At 44.0% G+C, this 25,224-nt stretch overlaps 1 protein-coding gene across 1 annotated transcript in view; it reads right to left on the bottom strand.

The window, feature by feature from the left end:
- The window catches only part of LOC101540492 (cytidine monophosphate-N-acetylneuraminic acid hydroxylase), a 50,576-nt gene extending 28,166 nt beyond the window's left edge, over nt 1–22,410 (bottom strand). The window contains exons 1-5 of the mRNA XM_055127787.1: nt 22,329–22,410; nt 20,808–21,011; nt 17,918–18,009; nt 2,908–3,017; nt 880–1,070 (exon numbers count right to left, since the gene is read on the bottom strand). Coding sequence (XP_054983762.1) covers nt 880–1,070; nt 2,908–3,017; nt 17,918–18,009; nt 20,808–21,011; nt 22,329–22,357 — 626 coding nt within the window. The 5' untranslated portion in view covers nt 22,358–22,410. The remainder of the gene's footprint in view (nt 1–879; nt 1,071–2,907; nt 3,018–17,917; nt 18,010–20,807; nt 21,012–22,328) is intronic.
- Between the last annotated feature and the right edge of the window lie 2,814 nt (nt 22,411–25,224).

The raw sequence follows: 25,224 nt of genomic DNA, 5'->3' as shown, positions 1-25,224 counted from the left end.
ACAAACCATTGAATATATGCCCAGACATGGAATCAACCTAGATGCCCATTGATGGATGACGGATAAAGCAGCTGTGCTGTAGCTATTCAAGAGGATTCTACTCTCTCATTTAGAGAGATGAAATAATGCCTATTAGCACAAAAGGATGAGGCTGAGCTGAGTACATGGAGTAAAATCGGTAAGGGAAAGACAATTACTGGGTAGTTTCCCTCATATGTAGAATATGAATAATGGAAGCAGGTGAAAAAGCAAGACACATTCCTGGAATTCAGTATGTTTGGGGGGCAGTGGGGAGGAGGAGGAGTGGGAGGAAGAGAGAGGGGTCTTTTTGGAGGGTGGGATGGAACTGAAACTTTTGTGGTGGTGCAGTGAATCAGGGATGCAAAGATAAGCCCCTGAAATTCGAAGGTATTATAAACCAGTGATAAATCAACATTAAGAGAGGGCTGGAGAGACAGTATAGCACGTAAGGCCTTTGCCTTGCACACAGATTAACCTGGGTTCAATCCCCAGCCTTGCATGTGGTCCCTCGAGCACTGTCAGGAGTGATCCCAGAGCAGAGCTTGGTACGGCCCCAAGCTCCCCTTCCCCTAAAGAAGAGAAAATGTGTACTGATTCTTGCTATAAACATTGAATTAAAAAAGGAAGATGACTCTAAAGATCCTTAAATCTAGACTTCAAGACAGTAGTCTGAGGGTGGGAGTGACAGGTAGGTGGGTTTATAACCCCTTAACCTGAAGAGAAATATATATATATATATATACATATATATAAACATTATCACAACAGAAGTGAACAGGAAAGGCACTGCAAACTTTCCTGCTGCCTTACTCTTTACTGTAGCATGTTTTTCTGAGTTAAGTGCTGAGCCTTTATTACCTCAGGTGGTCTGAGTGCATGTGACTGATGTAAATGAGGTCAGCTTGGTACAACCTCTCCAGCCAATCAGATGGAGGCTCATGCAGCAACCACCATCCCCGGGCAAAAGCAGGACCAATTAACCAAGGATCAAACACCATCTTTTTGTCTCCCAGCTTGAGGTCCATGCAGGCATGAGTGAGATATGTTACCTGTTGGAAAAGAGTGAGATTCAGATGATCAAGGCAGAAGGGTTTGGGCTGGATGGCTGACAAGTCTCACTGGAGATGTCTGCCCCAGAGCAAGCTCCAGGAGATCCAGTTCCAGGAAGACTCACAGAAGCCTTTCTACAAAAACACAACCCCTAGCCTGGGCCACTATTTTAGTAAAATAGGAACTCTCCTGGTTGGTTCTAGTTGCCAAACCAGCTTCCCTAGTTTTATTCTATTTAAAATCATTTCCAAGTCCTTATTTACAGCTGTTATATGGCTATTTTTACAAATAAATGGAAGATTATCTTCTGTGATTGGTGTTTCAAAGCATAGTTTATAAGGAACAGGAATTAACTATTCTAACAGGCTTTGCAGCCTCGCAACATCTTTTAGCCTAGTTCTCCCTCTGGGAGAACCTGGCAAGCTACTGAGATTTTCCTGCCCACATGGGAGAGCCTTGCAAACTCCCCATGGTGTATTCATATGCCAAAACCAGAAACAAAGATGGGTTTCATTCCCCTGACCCTGAAAGAGCCTCCAGTGCGGCACCATTGGAAAGGACAAGTAAAGAGAGGCTTCTAAAATCTCAGGGCGAGGACGAATGGAGATGTTACTGAGACCGCTCGAGAAATGTGACAATCAACGGAATGATGATGATGATGATGATGATGATGATGATGATGATGATGATGATGATGAAGAACAGGCATTTGGGGAGGGCAGAGTCAATGGGGTTGTAAATAGAAATCTAAATGATTGATCCTGGTTGAATTTTCTTGGGTAGCTATAGCCACACAACCTATCTGAACAGGCTTGTCAAGCTTTTTAAAGTAAATTATTTTGCCCACCCTCTCCAGATATCAAGATCCTTGAAAATAGTTCTAACAGTGAGTAAGAGACTGGCATAGACTAGAGCAGTTTCTCAGCTTTTTTGGACCATGATCCTCCTTTAATCTTGTTTCCTCCTCATATCACCCCACCCCCGTCCTACCAGTCAGACCCCTAGTCTCACACCATGGACCCTCCATTTATACATTTCATCTGTGGCCCCTTGGAATATCCCAGGTTCCACAGGGAGGGGCTGGGGGCAGGGAGATGTGGTTCCTGGATGAGAAATACTGGATTAGAGAATTTCAAAGTAATACCTCATTGCCTCTCAATGGCTCCGCATATGTGCAGGGATTAAAGGAGTATGTCAACATTCAGACAAAAGAAGGTGACAGAAACTCCCGTGCAGGAAGCCCACGAAGGTGGTGAGGGAAGGCCAGGGAATCGAATTGATTTTGTCATGCCCATACCTGACAACTTCCTATTTGTTCCCCAAAAGGTACTTCAAAAAAAGTACTTCCATTTTTATATCTTCCCAAAATATGCCTGGAAAAAATTTTTTTTGTTTGCCTCTCCAAACTGCCAGTGATTTTCCTCCAGAGGAAATTTCTTTCCAAGGCTAAAAATACAAGATAGTTTCTAAAAAGATCTTAAGAATGTGCAGAAATGCAGCCAATCTGGAATTATGAGGAGTTTCTGACTTCCTCCAACAGTCTTAACATGACTCTCTTGGAAAGACTTCAGAAATTTATTTTGTTTTTGATTATTTGCTCTTTCCTGGATAATTTTCTTTATAGTTTCTGCCAAATTTTGTGGGTAACTCACAATTTTCTCAAGATTTTGTAGCAACTTTATGTCCTAACTAGCCCCTCAAAGAGTTGTCAAGGTTATGGAGGATGTAAATATCTGCATAGATGGATGTCTTCGTTTTATTTCGGATACATGAGAGATTTTCAGCAAATGGACATCTTAGTTTCATTTTTGTTCTTAAAACTAAGTAATTTCTTACCTGCACTTCCCCAAAAGCTAAATCCTCAGGAGATTTGGGGTCTGAATCCCAGGGGTCAGGAGGATTCAGTTCTAGGAGTGAAAGTCCATCCTCTTCATCCATTTCAATAACTAGAACCAAAGGAAAACAAATCTAGATTAACAACAAAGATAACTTTGATTTTTTTCTTTTTGGAGCATTCCAGAGATTAAACCTAGTGCCTCATACACGCAAAGCACATACTGCACCATGAAGCTACATCCTTGGTCCTCTTAAAAAAAAAAAAAAACCAGCATCACTGAAATGAGAATGCATGAACCAGGCACACAGAGTATGAAAAATATCTGTGGAAATTCAAACCCAAAGACAATCCACTCTTTCTGTGTCAAGCAATAGCATCAAGATGAGGACTTAAAATCAACATTTTTGTAGTTCCTCAGACCCTAGCACTAGATTGCCTAGGCAGTTAACTGAATATCACTGGGGGTGATTCATAAATCTTCTTGAGCACCACTTGAGAGCCACCCTAAAAAAAAACTCCATTTCTTCATCCTGAGTCCCTTGAGAGTGCCCCCCCCAAAGAATCCCATTTCATTTCTTTATTCATTGTATAGTTAAGGAATTTATAGACCCTCCTCTGTGTCACCTACACATACACCAACTTCATGACAATGATATAATTAGTGGCTAGAGACAGTTTGAGGTGCCGTGGGAGGGTACAGAAAGAAGCACCTGGTCCGCTTTCCAAATCAAAACTGACCACATAAGAAGTGACCCTCCAACTGGGCTTTAAAAATGGAAGTTTTGAGGGCAGGCAGACAAAATATGATAATGTGAGGGAGTCAAAAGGGGGGGGGTGTGAGAAGAACTAGTCAAAGACCCGAAGACACGAAAGAACTTGCTATTCACAATGTCACTGGGCACTTTTGACTACAGAATAAAAAAGGGTTTGAGCCATCCAGGACAGACAGGTCGACCAGAAGAGGTGATAAGCACCCTTGATACCAACTTGATATCTGCATACGCTTGATATACAGATCCCTGTTCAGATTTTAGCTTGTCACCTTAGGGGCCCATGAAGACTTAGCCAACTACTGCAGAGGGATGGGTGTTCGAACATTGACTGAAATGCAGTCAGGAGAGTTTGTGTCTTCTGTCTCTTGTGGGATCATGGTCACCATATCTGAGGAGCAGGAGCCACTGTGAGGCCCTGAGAAACAGGGTCGCTATCAAGGACGAGAGCAGGAAAACAGAAGGAAGGTGGCCCCTTGATAAGACGTAGAATGGCTGATTTGCATTATAAAGTGCAATGCCTGGCTCTTAATAGGCCAATATTGGTGGAGTTTATTGATGAATGAATTATCTTAATTTTATTATAGCTTAAGATGGGGAGGAAGGGCTTTCAACCAAGGCACTTCCTTGCCCAAGCTTGAAGTCTCAAACTGGAAATGGAAATATGAAATTGTGCCAAGATAGACTGAAAAATAGAATTTATTCTTCATTTTTTATTTTCAGGGTTTGCAAGTTTCATTTTTATTGGACAATTTTCAGTAGATAAAACAGGAAAATATATAATTATAGTTTTACAGCAGTAACAGAAGTATAAGATATGTTTCAGCACTATAAGCCAGCATCTTAATATATTAAGTTCACCACTTAATATAGAAGTCACCACAGACCACTGAAAATCCAGTTCTAACCTCTGCCATATAATGACACTTGTTCCAAGAAACTAGAAGCGTCTTTGTACCAGATAGCATCTAAGACAGCTAAGACCCAACTAACACACTCCCCCAAAGGTTGTTTTTGTCGACGTTTATGCACCTGTTCTCTGCTTCCCTGGACCACAGCAAAGCTCTCCCACATCCTGTGCTTGCTCGCTTCCTTTCTTTCTTTTTCTTTCTTTCTTTCTTTCTTTCTTTCTTTCTTTCTTTCTTTCTTTCTTTCTTTCTTTCTTTCTTTCTTTCTTTCTTTCTTTCTTTCTTTCTTTCTCTTTTATTTATTTTTGGCTTTTTTAGTCATACCTGGTGATGCTTAGGGATCACTCCTACCTCTGCATTCAGGAATCACTCATGGTGGTGCTTGGGGGGCCATATGGGATGAATTCGAATTGGCTGCATGCAAGGCAAACACTCTACCTGTTGTCCGATCTCTTCAGCCCCATCCTGTGCCTTCTCAGTGCACTTGACCCTGGGTTTGTTTCTTGTCATTGGACTAAGCTGTTCTCTGGGCCCTGATAGAGGAACCTCTTTCTCTTACACAGACCAAGAATTTGACTTTTTCTCCTAATTCTAGAAACTGCTCCCCTCATTCCTTTGTGCTGAAAGAAGGCTGTCCACTCCAAGCCATAACCCCAGCGCCCTGTGATTCTCCCGCACCCACACCTTATAAAAAGCCATTTTGTAAAGAGTTTTCTCTATCCTGATGTGGGGGTAACTTTGTGAGTCTAACTTACAGGAACTAAGACAAACCATCCTTAGGACATAGCTCACATCACGTTGATGTTATCACATACCACTAACACAAATTGCATGCCAGGATGTCAGTGTGGTAGCAGGAACTAAAATCAGGTTGACCACACCCTAGGCATTTCCCTAACTTCTATATTTAATATATCCTGCAGACAAATGGCAAAGGTGTAATGGTGGTGGGCTGGGTGTTGAAATATTAAATGTAATCAATTATTGTGAACAACTTTATGAAAACAACTTTTTTTAATTTAATTTTTTTTTCTTTTTGAGTCACAGCCGGCGATGCATAGGGGTTACTCCTGGCTCTGCACTCAGGAAATACTCCTGGCAGTGTTCAGGGGAACATATGGGATCCTGGGGATTGAATCCCGGTCGGTCGCAAGCAAGATAAACGCCCTACCCACTGTACTATCACTCCAGCCCCTGAAAATAAAACTTAAAAATAAAAAACAAGAAACATCAGCGTTAGGTTTCTGACTCTGCTGCTGATTAGCAGTTTTCTGGGTTTCAGTTCCCTGATCTGTAAAGTCAGATCTCTACTTCATAGAGTTGTGGGATTAAATAAAAGAACAGATAGTAAAGTGTCTCACACTGTGCCAGATACTCTATAGAAAAAAATAAATAATAGCATTATTGGGACCAGAGGCATAGTACAGGGGTTAAAGCAAGTGCCTTGCATGTGGCTGGCCTCAGTTCAGTCCCTGGCACTGCACATCCCTGAGCACCCATCAGGTGGCCTGCGTGATCTGTAGGGCCCCAGGGCCTAAGCAGCACTGAATTCTCGGGCCCTCAAATTGAGCAACCAGACCGGGTGACTATGAATATCTGGGAGCTGGTTCATGGTGTCTTTGAGCAAGCATACTGTGGGAAGCCCCCAAATAAATAATCATAGCTTTGGCATAATAATTAGCATTTTGCCTTCAAGCAATGCAGAGTTAATAAAAAGAAAGTTTAGCACTAGACAAGCAGGCAAACCTATATGCAAATACCAGTTGGAAAATATAATCATATTCTGGGGTGAATTCTTAGAAAAATCCTGCACTATTATCACAATTCTTTTAAAGATTTACTTAAAAGATTTTCATTGATAGTTGGTGATTTAACCATACTGTTAATGATGGTTACTCAGGCATATAATTTCAATAGCACACTATCACACCCATCATTGAACCCCTCCTCTCTATTTTTAAAAAATTTCATTGAATCACTGTGAGATAGTTATAAGCTTTCATGTTTGGGTTACAATCACACAATGATCAAACACCCATCCCTCCACCAGTGCACATTCCCCACCACTAATATCATATCCCCAGTATACCTCCCCTTTCCCATCCTCCCCCTGCCTCCATGACAGACAATATTTCCCATATTCTCTCTCTACTTTTGGGCATTATGGTTTGCAACACAAACACTGAGAAGTCATCATGTTTGGTCCATTATCTACTTTCGGCACACATCTCCCATCCGGACTGATTCCTCCAGACATCATTTTCTTAGTGATCCCTTCTCTATTCTATCTGCCTTCTCCCCTCCACTCATGAAGCAGGCTTCCATCTGTGGGGTGTCAGCCTCATGTGATGTTATTCTATGCTCTACAAATGAGTGCATTCCTTCTATGTCTGTCTCTCTCTTCTGACTCATTTCACTTAGCATGATACTCTCCATGTCTATCCATTTATAAGCAAATTTTATGACTTCATCTCTCCTAACAGCTGCATAGTATTCCATTGTGTAGATGTACCAAAGTTTCTTTAACCAGTCATCTGTTCTAGGTTGTTTGCAGATTCTGGCTATTGTGAACAGTGCTGCAATGAACATATAGGTACAGATGTCACTTCTACTGTGCTTTTTTGCATCCTTGGGATATATTCCCAGCAGTGGTATTGCCGGGTCATATGGAAGCTCAATTTCTAGCTTTTGAAGGACTGTCCATATTGGGCTATAAAAAGACCTACAGACCAATGGAACAGAGTTGAATATCCTTTCACAGACCCCCAAATATATGGCCACTTAATCTTTGACAAAGGAGCAAGAAATGTGAGGTGGAACATGGAAAGCATCTTCAACAAGTGATGCTGGGAAAACTGGATAGCTACCTGCAAAAATATGAACTCTGACCTCTGTCTAATGCCAGGCACAAAAGTAGATAAAAGCAGATTAAAGACCTCAGCATCAGACACGAATCTATAAGGTACATAGAAGAAACTGTAGGCAGAACTCTCCATGGCACTGAAGCTAAAAGCATCTTTAAGGATGAAACAGCACTGACTATGCAAGTGGAAGCAGACATAAACAAATGGGACTACATCAAACTAAGAAGCTTCTGCACTTCAAAAGAAACAGTGAGAAAAATATAGAAAGAGCCCACAGAATGGGAAAGAATATTTATTTATCCAATACCCATCTGGTAAGGGATTAATATCCAGGATATACAAGACATCTATATATATCACCCCCACACGGCAGAGCCTGGTAAGCTACCCGTGGCGTATTCAATATGCCAAAAAGAGTAACAATAGGTCTCATTCCCCTGACCCTGAAAGAACCTCCAATCATTGGGAAAGACGAGTAAGGAGAGGCTGCTAAAATCTCAGGGCTGAATGTAATAGAGACATTACTGGTGCCCACTCGAGTAAATCGACAAACAACAGGAGGACAGTGATACAGTAATACAAGACACTAGTGAAATTGTGCAAGAAATAAACCTCCAACCCCATCAAAAAATGGGTAGAAGAAATGAATAGAAGTTTCCTCAAAAAAAAAAAATACGAATTGCCAAAAGGCACATGAAAAAATGTTTCACATCGCTAGTCATCAGGGAGATGCAAGTCAAAACAACAATGAGATATCATCTCACACCACAGAGACCGGGACACATTCAAAAGACAAAAGCAACCAGTGCTGGCGTGGATGCTGGGGGAAAAGGGATGCTCTTTCACTGTTGGTGGGAATGCCGACTGGTCCAGCCTTTCTGGAACCCCCTCTCTCTCAACTCCCAGTGCCCCTCCCTTTCAACTCCCAACTCAGTTCTGTGGATCAGTTCTCTGGCTGTGTTACCTTTGACCTTTAGTTGCTACCTTGCCATGTGATACCATTCTTTTGCCATTGTTTTATTTTGGGACCACACCTAGCAGTGCTCAGGGCCTAGTCCTGGCTGTGTCCTCTAGGTTGCTCCCAGTAGTACTCAAGGGACCAAACAGTGCCAAGAATTCAACCCAGGCTCCCACATGCAAAACAAGTGCCCATCCCACCGAGCTATCTCTCCACCTCTGATACTACTCTTTATACAATGTTCTTCGGTATGAGAAGCAGAAGAAAGTAAGATTTTCCTAACTCCTAATTACTACAAATTAAGTTCCACCTGTATGGTACTCACCATGCCCCTTGCTCAAAGATAGATTGAATATATATGCTGAAAAAAATGTAACTACCCCAACTCATATTTATAAAGCATGAAAATACCAAAAAAAATTAGAAAAACTTTGACCTCACAAACTGATAAAATCTGAGTCATCTTAATTCCAACTTAATATTTATTTAACAGAATAGATAAATGATGTTTTTGACCTCTTCCCCTCTTTAAATTTTGTTTTTAATTTCAATTTTAGAACACACCCAGCAGTGCTCGGGGATTGTTCCTGACAGTGCCTGGGGGAGCGTATCAGTGCCAGAACTGAACTAGGACCTGCCCTAAGCAGCTTAACCCCTATATCATCTCTCTGACCCCTTTAGTAAACTCTTTCTGAAGAAGATTATGAGGGAAAGTATGGTCAAAAACAGAAAAAGATAATAATTAAATCAGTTACTGGTATAAGTTCAGCCAGTAGGAGGAGTCAAATGAAATAAATGCTTTATAGATTCTAAAGGAAGGAGTCCAAATTGCGGGGAAGGGAAGGGTTATATTATAAATGCGCTGGTGGCAACTCGTTAGTTAAGAATTCCCACTGAGTGCCGGAGAAAGAGTACAGTGGCTAGGGTACTTGCTTTGCAACCAACTTGGGTTCGATCTCTAGCAACTTATATGGCCCTTCAAGCCTGCCGGGAATGATCCCTAAGCCCAGAGCCAGTAGATAAGCCCTAAGCATTGCGGATGTGGCACACACACACAAAAAGAACTTCCATGATTAAAAATACAAAATAGGGGGCAGAGAAACAGTTAATACAGGGAGTCAGACACTTGCCTTGCATGCTACCAATCCCAAGTTTGGTCTCTGGCACCTCATATGGTTCCTCTCGGTATGACCAGTGAGCACAGGGCCAGAAATGTAGCCCCTGAGCACTGCTGCGTGTGGACTCTAACCCCCTTAAATTAAAATAAATAAAGACACCAAGTAGTCAAGTAGGACTGGAGCGATAGCACAGCCGGTAGGGCATTTGCCTCTGCCCCTCTTGGAGAGCCCGGCAAGTTACTGAGAGTATTCTACTTGGCAAGCTTCCCGTGGTGTATTCGGTATGACAAAAACAGTAACAAGGAGATGGAGCAATAGCACAGCAGGTAGGACTTTTGCCTTGCATGCGGCCGACCTGGGTTTGATTCCCAGCATCCCATATGGTCCCCTGAGCACCGCCAGGAGTGATTCCTGAGTGCAGAGCCAGGAGCAACCCCTGTGCATCGCCAGGTATGACCCAAAAAGCAAAAACAAAACCAAAAACAGTAACAAGTCTCACAATGGAGGCGTTACTGGTGCCTGCTCGAGCAAATTGATGAGCAACGGGATGACAGTGACAGTAGTCAAGTGATTAAAAAGTATGATAAAATTTAGTATCAACAGGAGGATTTTCTAAGTGGAAAATGTGAATAGATATGAATGTAAAATGAAAATATCTAACACCAAAATAAATTGGCAAGTCAATTCAATCAGCTTAATCAATGGTTAAATAAATAGCAGTGCTTCTATATTAAAAAAAAAGAGAGAAATTGGCAAGTAACCTGGAAAGTATTAACATTATATTTGAGAAGCAAATGAGACAGAGTTGCAATTTTTGCCTTGAATGAGAAATGTCTGAGAGGCTGGGAGTGCTCTACACTGGTCGAATAAGAGAGAAGGCACGAGTTGGTAGGAATGTTACAGAGGAAGCGAGGGTGGGGCAGAGTCAGGAAAGCCCCCAAGCACTGCTGGCTGTGAACTCCCACCCAAAGAGGTCAACCATAGGGTCCAGAAATTCACTCTCTCCAGAGAGTACAAAAATAGTGATTCTGAAAGATACATGTGCACCTATGTTCACTGCATCACTGTGAGCACCGCCAAGATCTGTAATCATCCATGTGCTCAGCAGCAGATGACGGAGTAAAGGAGCTGTCATAGATATATACGTAGTTGACTAATATTCACCTCCAGAGGGAGTGTTGGGTTGGATCGATAGCATAGGCGGGGAGAGTGCTTGCCTTGCACGTGGCCAACCTGGGTTCCATCCCTGGCATCCCATACGATACCAGGTCCCACTAGGAGTAATTCCTGAGTACAGAGCCAGGAGTTAGCCCTGAACATCAGCTTGAGTGTGCCAGGGAGAGAGAGGAGAGAGAGAGAGAGAGAGAGAGAGAGAGAGAGAGAGAGAGAGAGAGAGGGAGGGAGGGAGGGAGGGAGGGAGGGAGAGATGGGGAGGGAGAGAGAGAGGAGAGAGAGAGGGAAGGAGAGAGAGAGGAAGGGAGAGAGAGAGAGGGAGAGAGAGAGAGGGAGAGAGAGAGAGAGACTGTGTGTCTTGCCACTTGTGATAGGGATGGTTCTTTTGGGAATTCTATTAAGTGAGACAAAGCAGAGAAAGAAAAACAAATACCAGATGATCTCACTCATACGTGGCATATAAGCAGTCCAAGGGAACAGACAAAACAGCCAACTCCCTCGATTCCTTTCCCAGAGCTAAGCTGGCCACAGAGGCAGGGCAGTGAGAGCCAATTGCAGAGGGACTGCAGTGGATGCATTCACTCTTTGGTGGTTGGGGCGGTGTGGTCATATGCATCTGAAGTGTGACCACGTGCCCCTGAAACATACACATGCTGTACACCAACATTGCCTCAGTCATAAAGAACTTCCCTGTAGCTTTTAACATGATGATGACAAACCTAATCACCCCAGCTAGAAATCCTTCCCAGGGTGGGGTCCAGCCCACTCCTTCTCTTTCTTAGCCTGAGGTATGAAACCCCGAATATTAGCAGCTGCCCGGGAATGACAGATCTGTTCAAAATTGCCCATCCTTAGGATGGTTCCTCACTTGAGTAAAAGTTGAATTGCCTGTGTGGGCTCTTGCCAGTGCTCCATCAACCCCGCTGCAGCTTCTGTCCTTGCCCTTCCCCTCCCGGATGCGGAAATACTCCCCCCCCCCCCCCCCGTCCACTCTGGTGTGTGGTTCGTATGGTTATGGGCTGCTTTGATTCTTGCCACTTTCTCTCTCCTTTTCTTTTTTTTTCTTTTTCTTTTTTTTTTTTTTTTTGCTTTTTGGGTCACACCCAGCGCTGCTCAGGGATTACTCCTGGCTTTGCACTCAGGAATTACTCCTGGCGGTGCTTGGGGGACCATATGGGATGCCGGGGATCGAACCCAGGTCGGCCGCGTGCAAGGCAAACGCCCTACCCGCTGTGCTATCGCTCCGGCCCCTCCTTTTCTTTTTTTTTTTTCTTTTCTTTTCCTTTCGTTTGCTTTTTGAATCACACCCAGTGATGCTCAGGGGTTACTCCTGGCTCTGCATTCAGGAACTACTTCTGGTGGTACTTGGCTGGGGGACCCAATGGGAAGCTGGGGATTGAACCGGGTCTGACGCATGCAAGACAAATGCTCTTCCTGCTGTACTATCACTCCAGCCCCTCTCTCCATTTCTTGTCCAAAAGACCAACAAGGCAGTCAGAAAAGCCCTGAAACAGCAATGAATTTCTGCATGACCTCGTGTGATGCTCATAGCTGTTCTCTCCTTTAAATGCCAGGACACAGATTACTGTTAACAAACCTTTGCTCTTTCTCCTCCCTGGCAAATAAATTCAGCAGTACCCTTACTGACACGTAGACAATCCCAGGTAAAAAGGGCCGTCTCCTTACTAAATCAACAGGCCTGGCGTGGGACCAGCCTGGAAAGAAGTTTTGGTTCCAGGCGTCCTTTGGAGGGTCAGGAGAAAGATAAACTTGTGGGAAAAGCCATTTGCAACTCTCTCCTGACAGCCAGTCCATCTCATGGGGGTGGGGGAGGTGGAATGAACTGAAAGGGACAGGAAGTGACACCTCTGACCTCTGGTCCCTCAGAAAGCAGATGCTGTGGCTTTGAAAAAGTGTCCTAAGTACTTAATTCTCCTCTCCTCATGTTTACTGAGTTGTATATTTAAAATCTGTTAGTGTAGAATTACTCATGCTATTAGTTTTTACAATTCAAGCTCGTAAAAAGAGAAACATACACCACTTTTGAAAAAAATTATTAACTTAGTGGTTTACAATTTTGTGGGATTTTTCAGATTAGTTGTATTCACCTATATGTGTTTAGGTGTTGCCACCTCCACAGTATGGTTTAATTTTTTTAAAAGAGATTTTTCTCGTTTGATCATTGTGAGATTGTAATCTGAACATGAAAGCTTGTAACTATCTCACGGTGATTCAATAAAATTCTAAAAATTAAAAAAAAAGACTTTTCTCATATGTATAGGATATAAATAAATATACGTATAGGATATAAATCATAAGGGCACAAAAAATTCCCTCAGGCAAAGTCATCTGAGATTTTGTCTATAGAGCTGAGCTTTCCAGGGTTCACCTTGGGCCGCTGGTGGGGGTGTGGTGGTGAACAATGGATGTATAAAAAGTATAACTGACTGTATTGTAAATCTCATACTTCAGTTAATAAGTGACTTAAAATTGGTCTCACCGAGACACAAAGGCAAAAACCATCCTGATAGGTTATGTCCTATATAATGGTCACAATCATTAGAGCCTGAAAAAAAAATGTAAGCGATGCCTAAGGATCACTCTTGGTGGTGCTGGGGGGACCCCCCAGGGTGCCGGGATCAAACTCAGGTCAGCCGCATGCAAGGCAGGAAAGCGCCCTGCCTGTGCCCTCTCTCTCTGGCTCCATCATCTCTATCCTAGAGGTACACGGAGCCCCACAAGCCCAGCTTTCTTCCCAGACAGCCAGTGGTGAAGCTGATCCCTCTCGCCACAGGTGCTCATGCAGATTCACTTCTGCATACTTGGCTCAGACCACATGCCGCATTTACAAATGGATTTTCCGGTTTGTTTTAATGTTGGAATTATTCGCCCATTGTTTTAGTCCTGGCAACAGTAACTCTCAAGACACACTAGAACGTGTTTGTGCTCTGTGTGATTTTTCTCTGTGTAAATAAGCGTTACTACAAGTGACTACATACCATGAGTGACTATAGTGTCATTCATACGTATATATATATATAGACATTCTATATTTATCATCGAGTGACATATATAGCCTAGTGATGATAGTGACTCTATATCATATACCATGAGGGACTAGAGCTGTGTCTTTTGCCACATCAATAACTACAGGCATATTAAAATATGGTTTTGAGATGGAAATGCTGGATCAAATCAAGCACATTATTTGTGTACTTATGGGCACACGTCCTAAGGCCTGAACCCAGGGCCATATGTATACAAGGCAAGTGCTTTATTACTGAGCTACTCCCGTGGCCCTGTATATTTTCCCTCCTTGGGGGCACCTGGCTTAGTATGAAGGCTGGAGCATGAGACGCTGCTCAGGCCTTGTGGTGCCAAGGTTGCCCGTGTCACCCCAGGCCCGGCAGTGTTTGGAGGACCAGGTGGTACCAGGGATCAATCCAAGCTTGGCAACATGCAAGACCAGTGCCTGAACTCTTGTTCTCTGTCCCACCCCCGGGCCTGTAGTCTTCAGTGTGACCAGAAATTCACTGGACAGTTTCAAGCAGGGGACAAACAAAGCGACTGGTATTCTGTTCAAGACCAGGCTGGGCGCTGTTAGAAGAATGCACTGTGAAGGCAGAGGAGGTGGTCAGGATTGCACCCAGGTGGGGACAGGCAGACGGAGAGGAGGGGACGGGTTCCAGAGGTGTCTGCTTAGGAGCAACATGACTTACCAGTGATTTGGATGTGGCGGATTGAAAAAGAGAAGATACGGGGGACCGCCCAAGCTTTATCCAGTTGAGCGGGCTCAGAGCTCAAGAATGACACCAAGGTAAGGAAGGATAAAATCATGCTACATGGAAGGCCCCGGGGAGTACTGGGCTGAGTGCAGTTATAGGAGAGAGCGACACGGAACGATCTCTGGTATGCAGACAGAAAGAAACAGCATGGAGGAAAAGCGGATTCAAAGATGATAGAAACAGAGCACATGAGAACAGGTCTTCAGCAGGAAATAGGCCACCTGTGTGGGAGTAGGACAGGGACAGAACCATGACCGGGGGGAGGGGAGTGTTCAACCAGGGGGAGGAGGTGGCACTGACAGGTGGTAGAGGGGTAGGTGTGAAACTCCTAGTAGGCAACGGTACAATAAACCACAGTGCAAAAATCTGCCCAAAATGTGCCACACTTAGAGACAGTTTGGTGAGTGGGAGGCAGATGGGGTGCGGCTGGGGCATTGATGGAGGGAAGTGGGCACCTGTGAAGGCTCAGATACTGAAACCCTGTGCCCAAAACCCAATCATGAGTAACATGGTAATTTCACAGTTACTGAATGACAAAAGGGCAGGAATATGGTCAATGGTAAAGGTTTCTTTGACTCATTTGAATAAAGATGGTAGAGCTGTAGGATTAGTGGTGAGCCCTTAGGGAGAGTACAGAGCAAGATTAGGGGCAAAGCTATAGCTCAGTGCTAAGACTGTCTGAGATCTGGGTTGGGTCCTCAGCACCTATATGTATGTGTATGTGTGTGTGTGTGTGTGTGTGTGTGTGTGTGTGTGTGTGTGTGTGTGTGTGTGTGTGTATGGATTAAGTTCCAAATCATTTAACATTCTGAAATCTAGCATGCAACGAGTCAGTAAAGAGGAGTGGTCAAAATATAACTTAGGAGAGGAGTATGGCAGCCAGGATAATGCCCACCCCCAAATAGCCACATCCTCGTGTCCAGGCACCACAGGTAAGTTCGCTTATACGGGAAAGGGGGATTCAAGTTCCAGGTGACAGTAAGGGTGCCAGTCAGCTGACTTTAAACTAAGGAGAGTGAGAGAGAAATGGTGGCCGAGCCAAGCCTGGTAGGCGGGTTTCTGGGCCCAGGTCACTGGAGCCTTCCCAGGACGGGGCTGATGGAAGACCCAGCACTGACCCACCCACACTGGCTTCCCTTTGCATTCAGTGGCCCAGCCCCACGACCCGTAGCATAGAGAGGCCGCTGACATGCTACTGGATCATCCTTGTGCCACAGCTGCTGGAGCGTTCCTAATACAGCGCATGGCCCCACGACACGACGGGCCACTGCTACTGACAGCCTGGTAGGGGCATATTAGATGCGAACTTTGCCTAGACACCCTCTACACTCAGTCAGTGAAAGCAACAGCACGGAGGGCTCAGCTCCCACCTCAGCGGCTCAGCAGATCCGCACACAATAGCTTCAGTGACCCATTCTGAGTTCTAGGTTGTAGTAAGTGCTAAGAAGTAAATGAATATGTGCTGCCTAGGGTCAGCTGGGTGGTGGGTGGGTAACTTGGGACATTGGCGGAGGGAAGGTCACACTGCTGGTGGGATTGGTTTTGGAATATTGAATACCTGAGATGACTGTATTAGGAACAATTTTGTGAATCACAGTGTTTAAATAAAATTTCAAATAGGTGGAAAAATAAGAGTATCATGATTGTCTTTGTTGAGTCTATTAGATGAGAAGGCTCTTTGAAAGTGGAAGGGGAGGCAGAAGAGAGTCAGGGAGAGAAGAGACGACAGATAAATGGCCACAGAGATGCACGGCATGGAAAATGGACCAAGAGAACCTCCTCATCTTTGCTGCAGAGCCAGAGATGGGGGAGCATGTGTGAGAGAGTAGGCCGGGTTGACAAATTCATTTGTAAGAATGTGGTTTCGTTACCACAATTGCACCAGTATGTAGATGACATGAAAATTTTTTCCACCAAGTGTGTCCTACTAGCTTTGTACCTCTCAGCCTTACTGGCACTTCTCCAGTGCCTAGATCCTAATCTCTAGCCAACTGAACTACACATGGGCCCCCAACACATAAAACGGTCCTGGCAGTTTCTTCTTTTAACCTTGTCCTTTCATCTCTGCTGAACTTCTGCTCTCTCCAAAAGCACTTGACTATTGTGCTTGATGCCTGCTTTATGGAATGCCCCATTTCACATCGCATTTCCCCATCTGCGATCATATTGTTTTAGGCCTGCATTAGTCATTCTGAAATAGCGTGTCTCACAGTCGTACATTTATGGGAACGTCCAGCAACTTTTTCTACTGCTAAATCCCATTTTTAATCAGTTAAGGCAGAAACACATTTTTTCCTGTGACTAAGATTCATTTCAGACTCATTTCCTTATAGAATTTCTTGAGTCAAAAGAAGCAGAAAGTTGGCTTGAAGCAGGCACACTGGACATAAGTCAGAAGCTGGAATTTGAAAGATAATATTTCTAATCCCAAATTGGGCAATTCTGTTGCAACTGTTTATAGAACATCAAGCACTCAACATCTGTTTTGTGTCTTTTTACTGACCACATGCCCAGAGCCACAAGGCTGCAGAATGTTAACTCTGAAAGACTTAACCAGATATTCCCGGTCTTAGCTGTTCAGACTTATCTTAGCCCCGCTTATGTAATGTCATTTCATTTATACTATATTTTATTTTATTTTTTTTCTTTTTGGGTCACACCTGGCAATGCACAGAGGTTACTCCTCGCTCTGCACTCAGGAATCACCCCTGGCAGTGCTCAGGGGACCATATGGGATGCTGGGGATCGAACCCGGGTCGGCCGCGTCCAAGGCAAACGCCCTACCCGCTCTGCTATTGCTCCAGCCCCCTATATTTTATTTTTATCTCTTGATACCCAGTATTTATATTATGGTATAGTATAGAAGATATCCTAAAAGAGCCTCCAATTGTTGGGAAAGATGAGTAAGGAGAGGCTGCTAAAATCTCAGGGCTGGGAGGAATGGAGACGTTACGGGTGCTCACTCGAGTAAATCAACAAACAACGGGATGCCAGTGATACAGTGATAGTATAGAAGATAAATATATTTATAATATAGTATTTATATTCAACATATGTTTGCTGATCAAATGAATGAAGGGTTCCTTTGGAGAAATCCTCTACTCACAATTTTTAGTGTAATTCTCAGTACTTTTTTTTTTGTTTGGAGACCACACCTGGATGTGTTCAGGAGCTGATGCCAGAGGTTACTCGCCTGAAAGTGCTTGAAGGACCATGGGGTGTCAGGGATCAAACCCAGGGCTCAGGCAGGCAATGCATTTGCATCTGCCTATAAGCCATCTCCCTTCCCCCAGAGAAGATAATTTTTAAGACCCCAGTGTCCACCGTTTCTAATGAGAATATATCTAAAGCTTCAGGTGAGACTGGAAACAGGTTGAGGAGAGGAATCCTAAGGATAGAGCAGCATACATCTATCACTAATCGCGGTATTTACCCAGTTCGTCTTGACAGAAGCTGTCAGGAGGGTTGATATACTTCATGGTGCTCACATCTAGCTTCCAGTTGTGCTTGGTGCATTTGACAGACCTGAAGGAAAAATTGTCCTCATGAAATAGTGAGGTGGCAGGAGGGAAACTGGGGACAATGATGGTGGGAAACATACACTGGTGAAGGAACAGGTGTTGGAGCATTACATGACTGAAACCCAATCACGAACAACTTGGTAACTGTGTATCTCACGTAATTCAATAAAAAATAATTTTTTAAAAAAGAAGTTATCCTGGGGTCAGAGAGATGGTGAAGAACTTGTCTTGCCTGTGGCCAACCCTGGTTTTATCCCTGGCACAGCATATGGTCTCACAAGGTACCACTAGGTATGGTCCAAACCTTCCTTTCCCCATGAAGAAAAATAGATTTCATTCTTGGGACTTAAATGCATTAATTTGTGATGAGATTCATTGGTTAAATACAAAACATCACTGTCACTGTCTCTGTCATCCCGTTGCTCATCGATTTGTTCGAGCAGGCACCAGTAACGTGTCTCATTGAGAGACTTATTGTTACTGGTTTTGGCATATCCAATACACATGGGTAGCTTGCCAGGCTCTGCCGTGTGGGCTCAATACTCTCGGTAGCTTGCCGGGCTCTCCGAGAGGGGCGGAGGAATCGAACTTGGGTCAGCCGCGTGAAAGGCGAACGCCCAACCGCTGTGCTATCGCTCCAGCCCAAATACAAAACATATGAAAAGAAAAGTATTAATAACTCAGACTCAAGTATCCAAAGAAATTTCAACTACTAAATACAGACGGCTCATTGGTAGGTGACTGTTTCAAATGAAGTTAAACTCTATACCACAAAATAATGGGACAGAGAGCAAGAGAGCCTATAGGCTGTAATAGACCAAAGTGATTTCAGAGATGGCTCTTTTAAAAGCTAAGCTAGATAAGACCCACACAGAACTTACGGATAGAAAGAAAGATATGCAGTAAAGTCTGCTTCTTAACTGTTGGTATGGTATGCTAAATCTAAGTTCAGATTAAGCCTTCATTTTTCAAAGAGAAAAGATTTCAGACTACGACTGCCAGATAAAAATACAGATGCTTCATTACATATGAATTTCAGTTAAATAAGAAGTGCTTTTTAAATCTGTGTTCTCGGGTGGTACTTGGGATATAAGGCAAATTTGTTGTGTGTATAAAGTTCAAATTTAAGCATGGTCTGCATTTTTAATTGCTAAGTCTTCCAAATCAAGTCCGGATTCAGACTACCAAAACAGGATGCTGACTGATTGATTTTTTTCCGTTTCTTAACAGTTTCAGTTTTGAAAAGCATGTTGGCAGTTGCAGTAGTCAGTTTCTTCTCTTTATTCTTTCTAGAAGATATAACTTAATAGCCCAGAACATAAAAATTCTGGCTATCATGGCACCAGGATATGGCTCAGTGGTAGAGTATTTGTCTTGCATATGTGAGGCCCTGGGTTCAATTTCCAGCACTACAAAAAAAAAAAACATATTTCTTATTATTTTTTAAAATCATGTTTCAAATTGGAAACATCAGGTTCTGTAAACAAAAATGTCTGTTTTCACATGCAAATGAATTCAATAGAATTCAATAAAACCCTCTTGCTTTAGATGCAAGAGAAGTTCATGAAAAATGGTTAACTATTAAAAAAAAGTAGACACGTGGCTGATCTTGTGGGTGAAACCAAAATGAGGAAGGGAAATAAGGGCATATTCTCTTCTTCTTCTTCCTTCCTCCTCCTCCTTCCTCCTTCCTCCTCACTCCTCCCTCCTCCTCCTCCCTCCTCCTCCACCTCCTCCTTTCAGTTTTTAGTTTTGGGGTCTGCTCAAGGGTTAGTTTCGGCTCTGCACTTAGGAATGACTCCTGGCATTGCTCAGGGGACCAAAGGAGATGCCAGGGAACGGAACCAAATTGGGCACACCTAAGGCAAGCACCTTGCCCACTGTACTACCTCTCCAGCGCCCGGATCCTGGTTTGTAACTGAAGAGGATGCTTCAGTTGCTTCACAGCGAGCCCAGCGGAAACAATCAAATTTGGAAGTAGGAACAGGAAATTGGGGGAGGGGGGTAGTCTGGGAATCACTGTGAGTCGCATCAAGGAGGATGAGTTCCCCAGGAAAGGTAGGAAAGGTAGGAGCATGCATTTACCAGGTAAAACTGTCACTGGAACTGGTCAAACTAAGACCAGTCACCCCCCCAGAGTTCTGGACGGAGAGAAAGGCCAGTTGGTGGCAAAGCAGTCCCTCGATGAAGAAGAGCAAGCTGGATGCAGAAGTGGCTGTCAGTAGCTTCGCTAACCAGAGACGCTCATGGCGGGGGTAATAATAACAGCAGTCGAGATGAGAGTTCACGTTTATTGATTGTTCTTCCTCTGCCAGCATCCCTTTAAGTGCTTTAAATATCTGAAATCACTTCATCCTCCGAGCAAGCCGTAAGTGGCACTTTTGAAAGGAAAACACTTTACAAAGGAGAGCGCAGAGACTCAGAGAGGTTAAGAAATGTCTGTGAATTTACTCAGCTTATTTGGGGGGTCTCAGACTTCTAAATGAAGCACTCTGTAAGGAAAGACGCTGAGAAAATATCATGCTCTTGTATATTGGTTTATATCTGAGGGAGGAGGCTTGGGCTACACTCAGCAGTGCTCAGGGATTATTCCTGGCTCTGTGCTGAGGAGTGCTCCAGCCCACGAATGTCCCGGACCCTGCCACATCATCGCCACACTTGTAGCACTGCCATACCTGCCATACCCCAAAAAAGCCAACACATGTGCACACGAACACACACACTCACACATACACAGAGTCCCTGACAAATTGAAGAACTGAAAAAAGGGTCCCCAGTAAGGAAGCAAAGAACTCTTGGTACCTTCCATCTAAATCCTCGATGTCTTTTATGAACAGGCCCCCTTGATGTTTGCACAGGTTCTTGCATGCTCTCAGCTGGTCTTTCTTCTTGTATAAGATGTAATCTTTGCCAGTCTTCTTATTTCGAACAAAATTGATACCTTCTTTGAGGTTGGCAACTTCACCAGATGACAGATGCAATAGAATCTCCACGGATTGTTCGATTCTGTGAAAAGACAAACATTTTCAGAGCCCAGAACAAGAGTAAAATGGGTAGGGAACTTGTATTGCCTGCTGGTGACCTAGGTTTTATCCCCGGTGCACCCCCTAGGGTCTCCCAAGTTCACCCGGAGTGATTCCTGAGCACAGAGCCAGGAGCAACCCCTGAGCATTGCCAGATGTGGCCCCAAAATGAAAACAAAAAGACACATCTTCTGAGAAGAGAAGAGCGATGATGCTAGGTTTTGGAAAAGACTCATGAAGGGACCCGGAGAAGTAGTACATGAGTAGGGCGCTTGCCTTGTGCATAAATGATTCAGGTCTGTCTCCTGAACCCTATATGGTCCCTCGAGCTCCGCCGCAGGAGTAATTCCTGAGCCTAGAGCCAGGAGTAAGTCCATACCCAGTAAGTCCAAGCTGGGTATGCCCTCTACACACAGACACACAGACAGACACACACACACACTCGTGCACACACACGCACACACACCCCAAAAATTGGTTACAAAAAATAAATAATTTCATTAGAGCAGTTATATCTTCAGCTTTTTTAGGATAAATTAACTTTAACATAGTGGAAGCTGAGTTTTCTCCCTCCTCTCTGCACACCCACACTACCGCTACCCACTCTGGGGCTCATGCTACACCCCTTCAGTAGTCTTTGCCTAGACTCTTCAATATGTGCTTTCCACTATGACCAGAGTGACATTATTTGTTCATTTCAAAAAGTCCTCATCCTGCCATTCATTTCCCCTCTCTTAAACAAAAAATAAATAAGAGATTCATAAAACTGACAGCTCAAGCCCTGTATTCATTTTTTTCTAAAGCCCTCCAAGTGCCCATTCTCTCCCTTTCTTGAGCGTCTCCTCATTCCTAGAAAGTTTGTTTTGCTTTCCAGAGAGCTCATGTCCGTAGCTTGCAGTGTCTTTTCCTGGGCTGCTCCCCTGGATCCCGTTATTGACTCTGACGAGCCAGGAGTCAGCCTGGAGCCAAATCACAGCCACTTGCATGACTTCCTACCAATCCTCTTTTTTTTCTCTCTCCCCCGCAAAAAAAAAGAAAAAAATTATTTTGTTAAAGCACTGTGAATTACAGAGTTGTTCACAGCTGGGTTTCTGACCTCCAGAGACCTACGTTCAGTCTCACCAGCCCTCTCTCCTCTCCCCACCTTAATGCTTCTGCATCTGAACACAGTGCCCCTCCTCAGAGACTAACTCGGTCAGCAGCTCCTGCTGTCTCCCGTTCCCCCAGGTCAAGCCAGGCACCTCTACTGCTCACTGTGCATATTATGGCTTGCTACCAGCTCCCTGCCCTGCTTACTTACATGTATGTGGTGTGGAAACCCCTCTGCATCTCTCCTTTGCTCTTTTACCACGGTGGAAAACAGAGGCTTTGGCCATTTGGCTTGTTCTACTCCGCCCTTAGAGGAATTAACCCTCCCACTGAACATGTAAACACCCAGTAACAAATGACAGTACTGGGTCTTTGAGCTATCGTTCTCTTTTTTTTTTTTTCAATTGCACACACACACCAGCCTGCTTCTCCAACAGACACTTTTCTCTCTTTCTTTCTGTCTCTGTCTGTCTGTCTGTCTGTGAGCTATCTTTCAAGGAAACCACACATGTTTCTCAACAAATGCAGAATACAGTTCTGAATCATAAGGGAATGAATTTTGCCAAGAGCAGTCTAAAAATATCTTCTTACACATCCATGGTATGAAATCGAGGTGTGTATTATTTAATTTTGTGGTTCATCCTAAAGCAGAAAGTAGAAAAATTCTTTGTTGTAAAATCAAATTAATTTGTGGGCTCATGTACGTTACTGGCATTTTCACTTTCATTTTTATGACGGCAAGTATCTAAAACAAAGAATGAAAATAACCAAAAAATATATATATTCCAGGAAAGAGGATGACAAGGAAACTGCTCCCAGTTTTATTTTTTTTTATTTATTTTTTTAAATTTTATTGAATCACCATGTGGAGGGTTACATAGTTCTCAGGATTATGTCAGTTATACAATACTCAAACACCCTTCCCTTCACCAGTGCCCATCTTCCATCACCAACCCCCCCAGTATACCTGCTGCCCCCTCCCACCTCCCCAGTCCCCACCCTTGTAAGTGATAAGTTTCACTTCGTTTACGCCTTATCTCGATTACATTCCGTGTTTCAACACACAACTCACTACCGTTGTTGGGGTTTCCCCCAAAAAAGAAAAAGACAGTCCTATTGCCAAGGAGGCATTTGATAGTTCTCCACTGCTAAGAATATAGAGATATTAAGTCCCGCTGTTTGTTACATAACTTTTCTTTTTCCCCCTTGCCCCGCGCCACCGAGTTCATGCCTGTTTAGTAATCGCCACGCTGCCTGACAAGGGAAAAAAACCGAAAACCGAAAAGGATGGTTATTTCCCGTCATCAGCCGGTGTGGGGCTCTGGCTTAGTTGATAGACTAGAAGAGTGTCTGCAAGCAGTTTCTGGAACCGAAGGTCTTGTGCTGGTATTGGCTCCGGCTCGAGATTCCACCAGCGTCCCACTGTTCCATGTACATAGTTTTTCCCCTTATATCCCATTCCCACGCCACCAGGTCTGTTTGCTTAATGGACATCACACTATAGTTGACACCACGCCGCGTTTCTTCCCGAGAAAGAAGAAAATTTCTTCTCCGCCGGCGTGGGGATATGGCTTAGTTCAGTCTAGAGAGATGGCTACCACTTTGATTGCCTTCAATATTTCAGCAACAGACTTACTATTCTTGTTAGGATCTCCCACATAAGTCCGACCCATTAAAATGGAACCATTACATATTGCTGATGCTAAGATGACATTAGGTCGCGCGGCCGCTACTGCGGTTTTCGGTTTCTGTATAAAGTCCAGAGAAGGTACAACCAGAAATAACATCACTACAAACTTTTACCCTTTTATGGTGCTCATAAGATGGAGAAACCTAGAGAGAGGCTCGGCGTCTCCATTTTGCGCTCAGAAAGCCGCGGCCCCTGCGCTGTGCTCGGGAGGAAGGAGTTGAGAGAGAGAGGTTAAAAGAATTGGGGGATGCCCGGTTCCCACTGTTTCAGCCCGCCATGGGGTCTCCGATCGCGTGCCGGAATTAGTTCAGTGGGCTGCTTGGAGTCCAAGGGCGCTTCCTTGGGCTCTTCCATCATGCTCGCTCCACAGCAGGGTCCAAAGGGCTGCTCCCAGTTTTAAACTAATCAAACACAACTCAGTCGTTTGAGTCAATCCAGCTCCTCTAAGCAAATTCTCATTATTACATTAGTTCACATTCTCAGTATTTCTGTTCACATCTTATTTTGTTGACAGACTTGAAAGATTTTTCCTCGGTTGTGCAGAGTTTTATTGCTATTCTGTATCTTAGGAGTTAGTTATTTTAAGTAATTTGAAATAAAATGTTAACTTAAAGTTTAGTTTCTGCCAAATTTAAACATGTTTAAATACATTTAAGCAATATAGTTATAGAACAGCCATATACAACAAAGTTGACAAAACAAAAGAAGTCTGATATATTGGGGCTGGAGTGATAGCACAGCAGGTAGGGCGTTTGCCTTGCACGCGGCCGACCCGGGTTCTAATCCCAGCATCCCATATGGTCCCCTGAGCACCGTCAGGGGTAATTCCTGAGTGAAGAACCAGGAGTAACCCCTGTGCATCGCCGGGTGTGACCCAAAAACCAAAAAAAAAAAAAAAAAGAAGAAGTCTGCTATAGTCCCAATTGTTTAGTTTCAATTCAGTTGCCTTTGCCAATGGCATCTTATCATTGAAGACTTCCTTGAGGTCTAGGTCTTAAAGAATTCTGCCTATATTTACCTGAGTTTGTTTTATAGATTCAGGTCTAATATCAAGGTCTTTGATCCACGTTGAGCTGGGTTTTGTGTAAGGTATGAGATATGGATTGAGCTTTAATTTCTCATGTGTGGTTGTCTAAGTTTCACCCACAAGGGGGCTGAGCCAGGAAGTCCAATGCCATGCGTGTGCACATGCACAAGAAGGCTTGGGGTCAACCCCCACAGGAACCCGCAGGGGCTCCCCGCCTCGCCCACTGGCCCCCGGGGGGCCACCCCCCAAAACCACCTGCCCTTGAACACACCCCCCCATCTTGGGAGAACCTGGTAATGTCCCAATAAACCCTCTCTTTCCAAACCCCCCACCACCCCCCCCGCCTTCATGGCAGACGATTTCCCCCATATTCTCTTTCTACTTTTGGCC

The sequence above is a fragment of the Sorex araneus genome, chromosome 2, assembly GCF_027595985.1.
Source record: "Sorex araneus isolate mSorAra2 chromosome 2, mSorAra2.pri, whole genome shotgun sequence".
Lineage (NCBI taxonomy): Eukaryota > Metazoa > Chordata > Mammalia > Eulipotyphla > Soricidae > Sorex > Sorex araneus.
The sequence above is the reverse complement of the archived record's forward strand: the minus strand, read 5'-3'. Positions and strand labels throughout refer to the sequence as shown.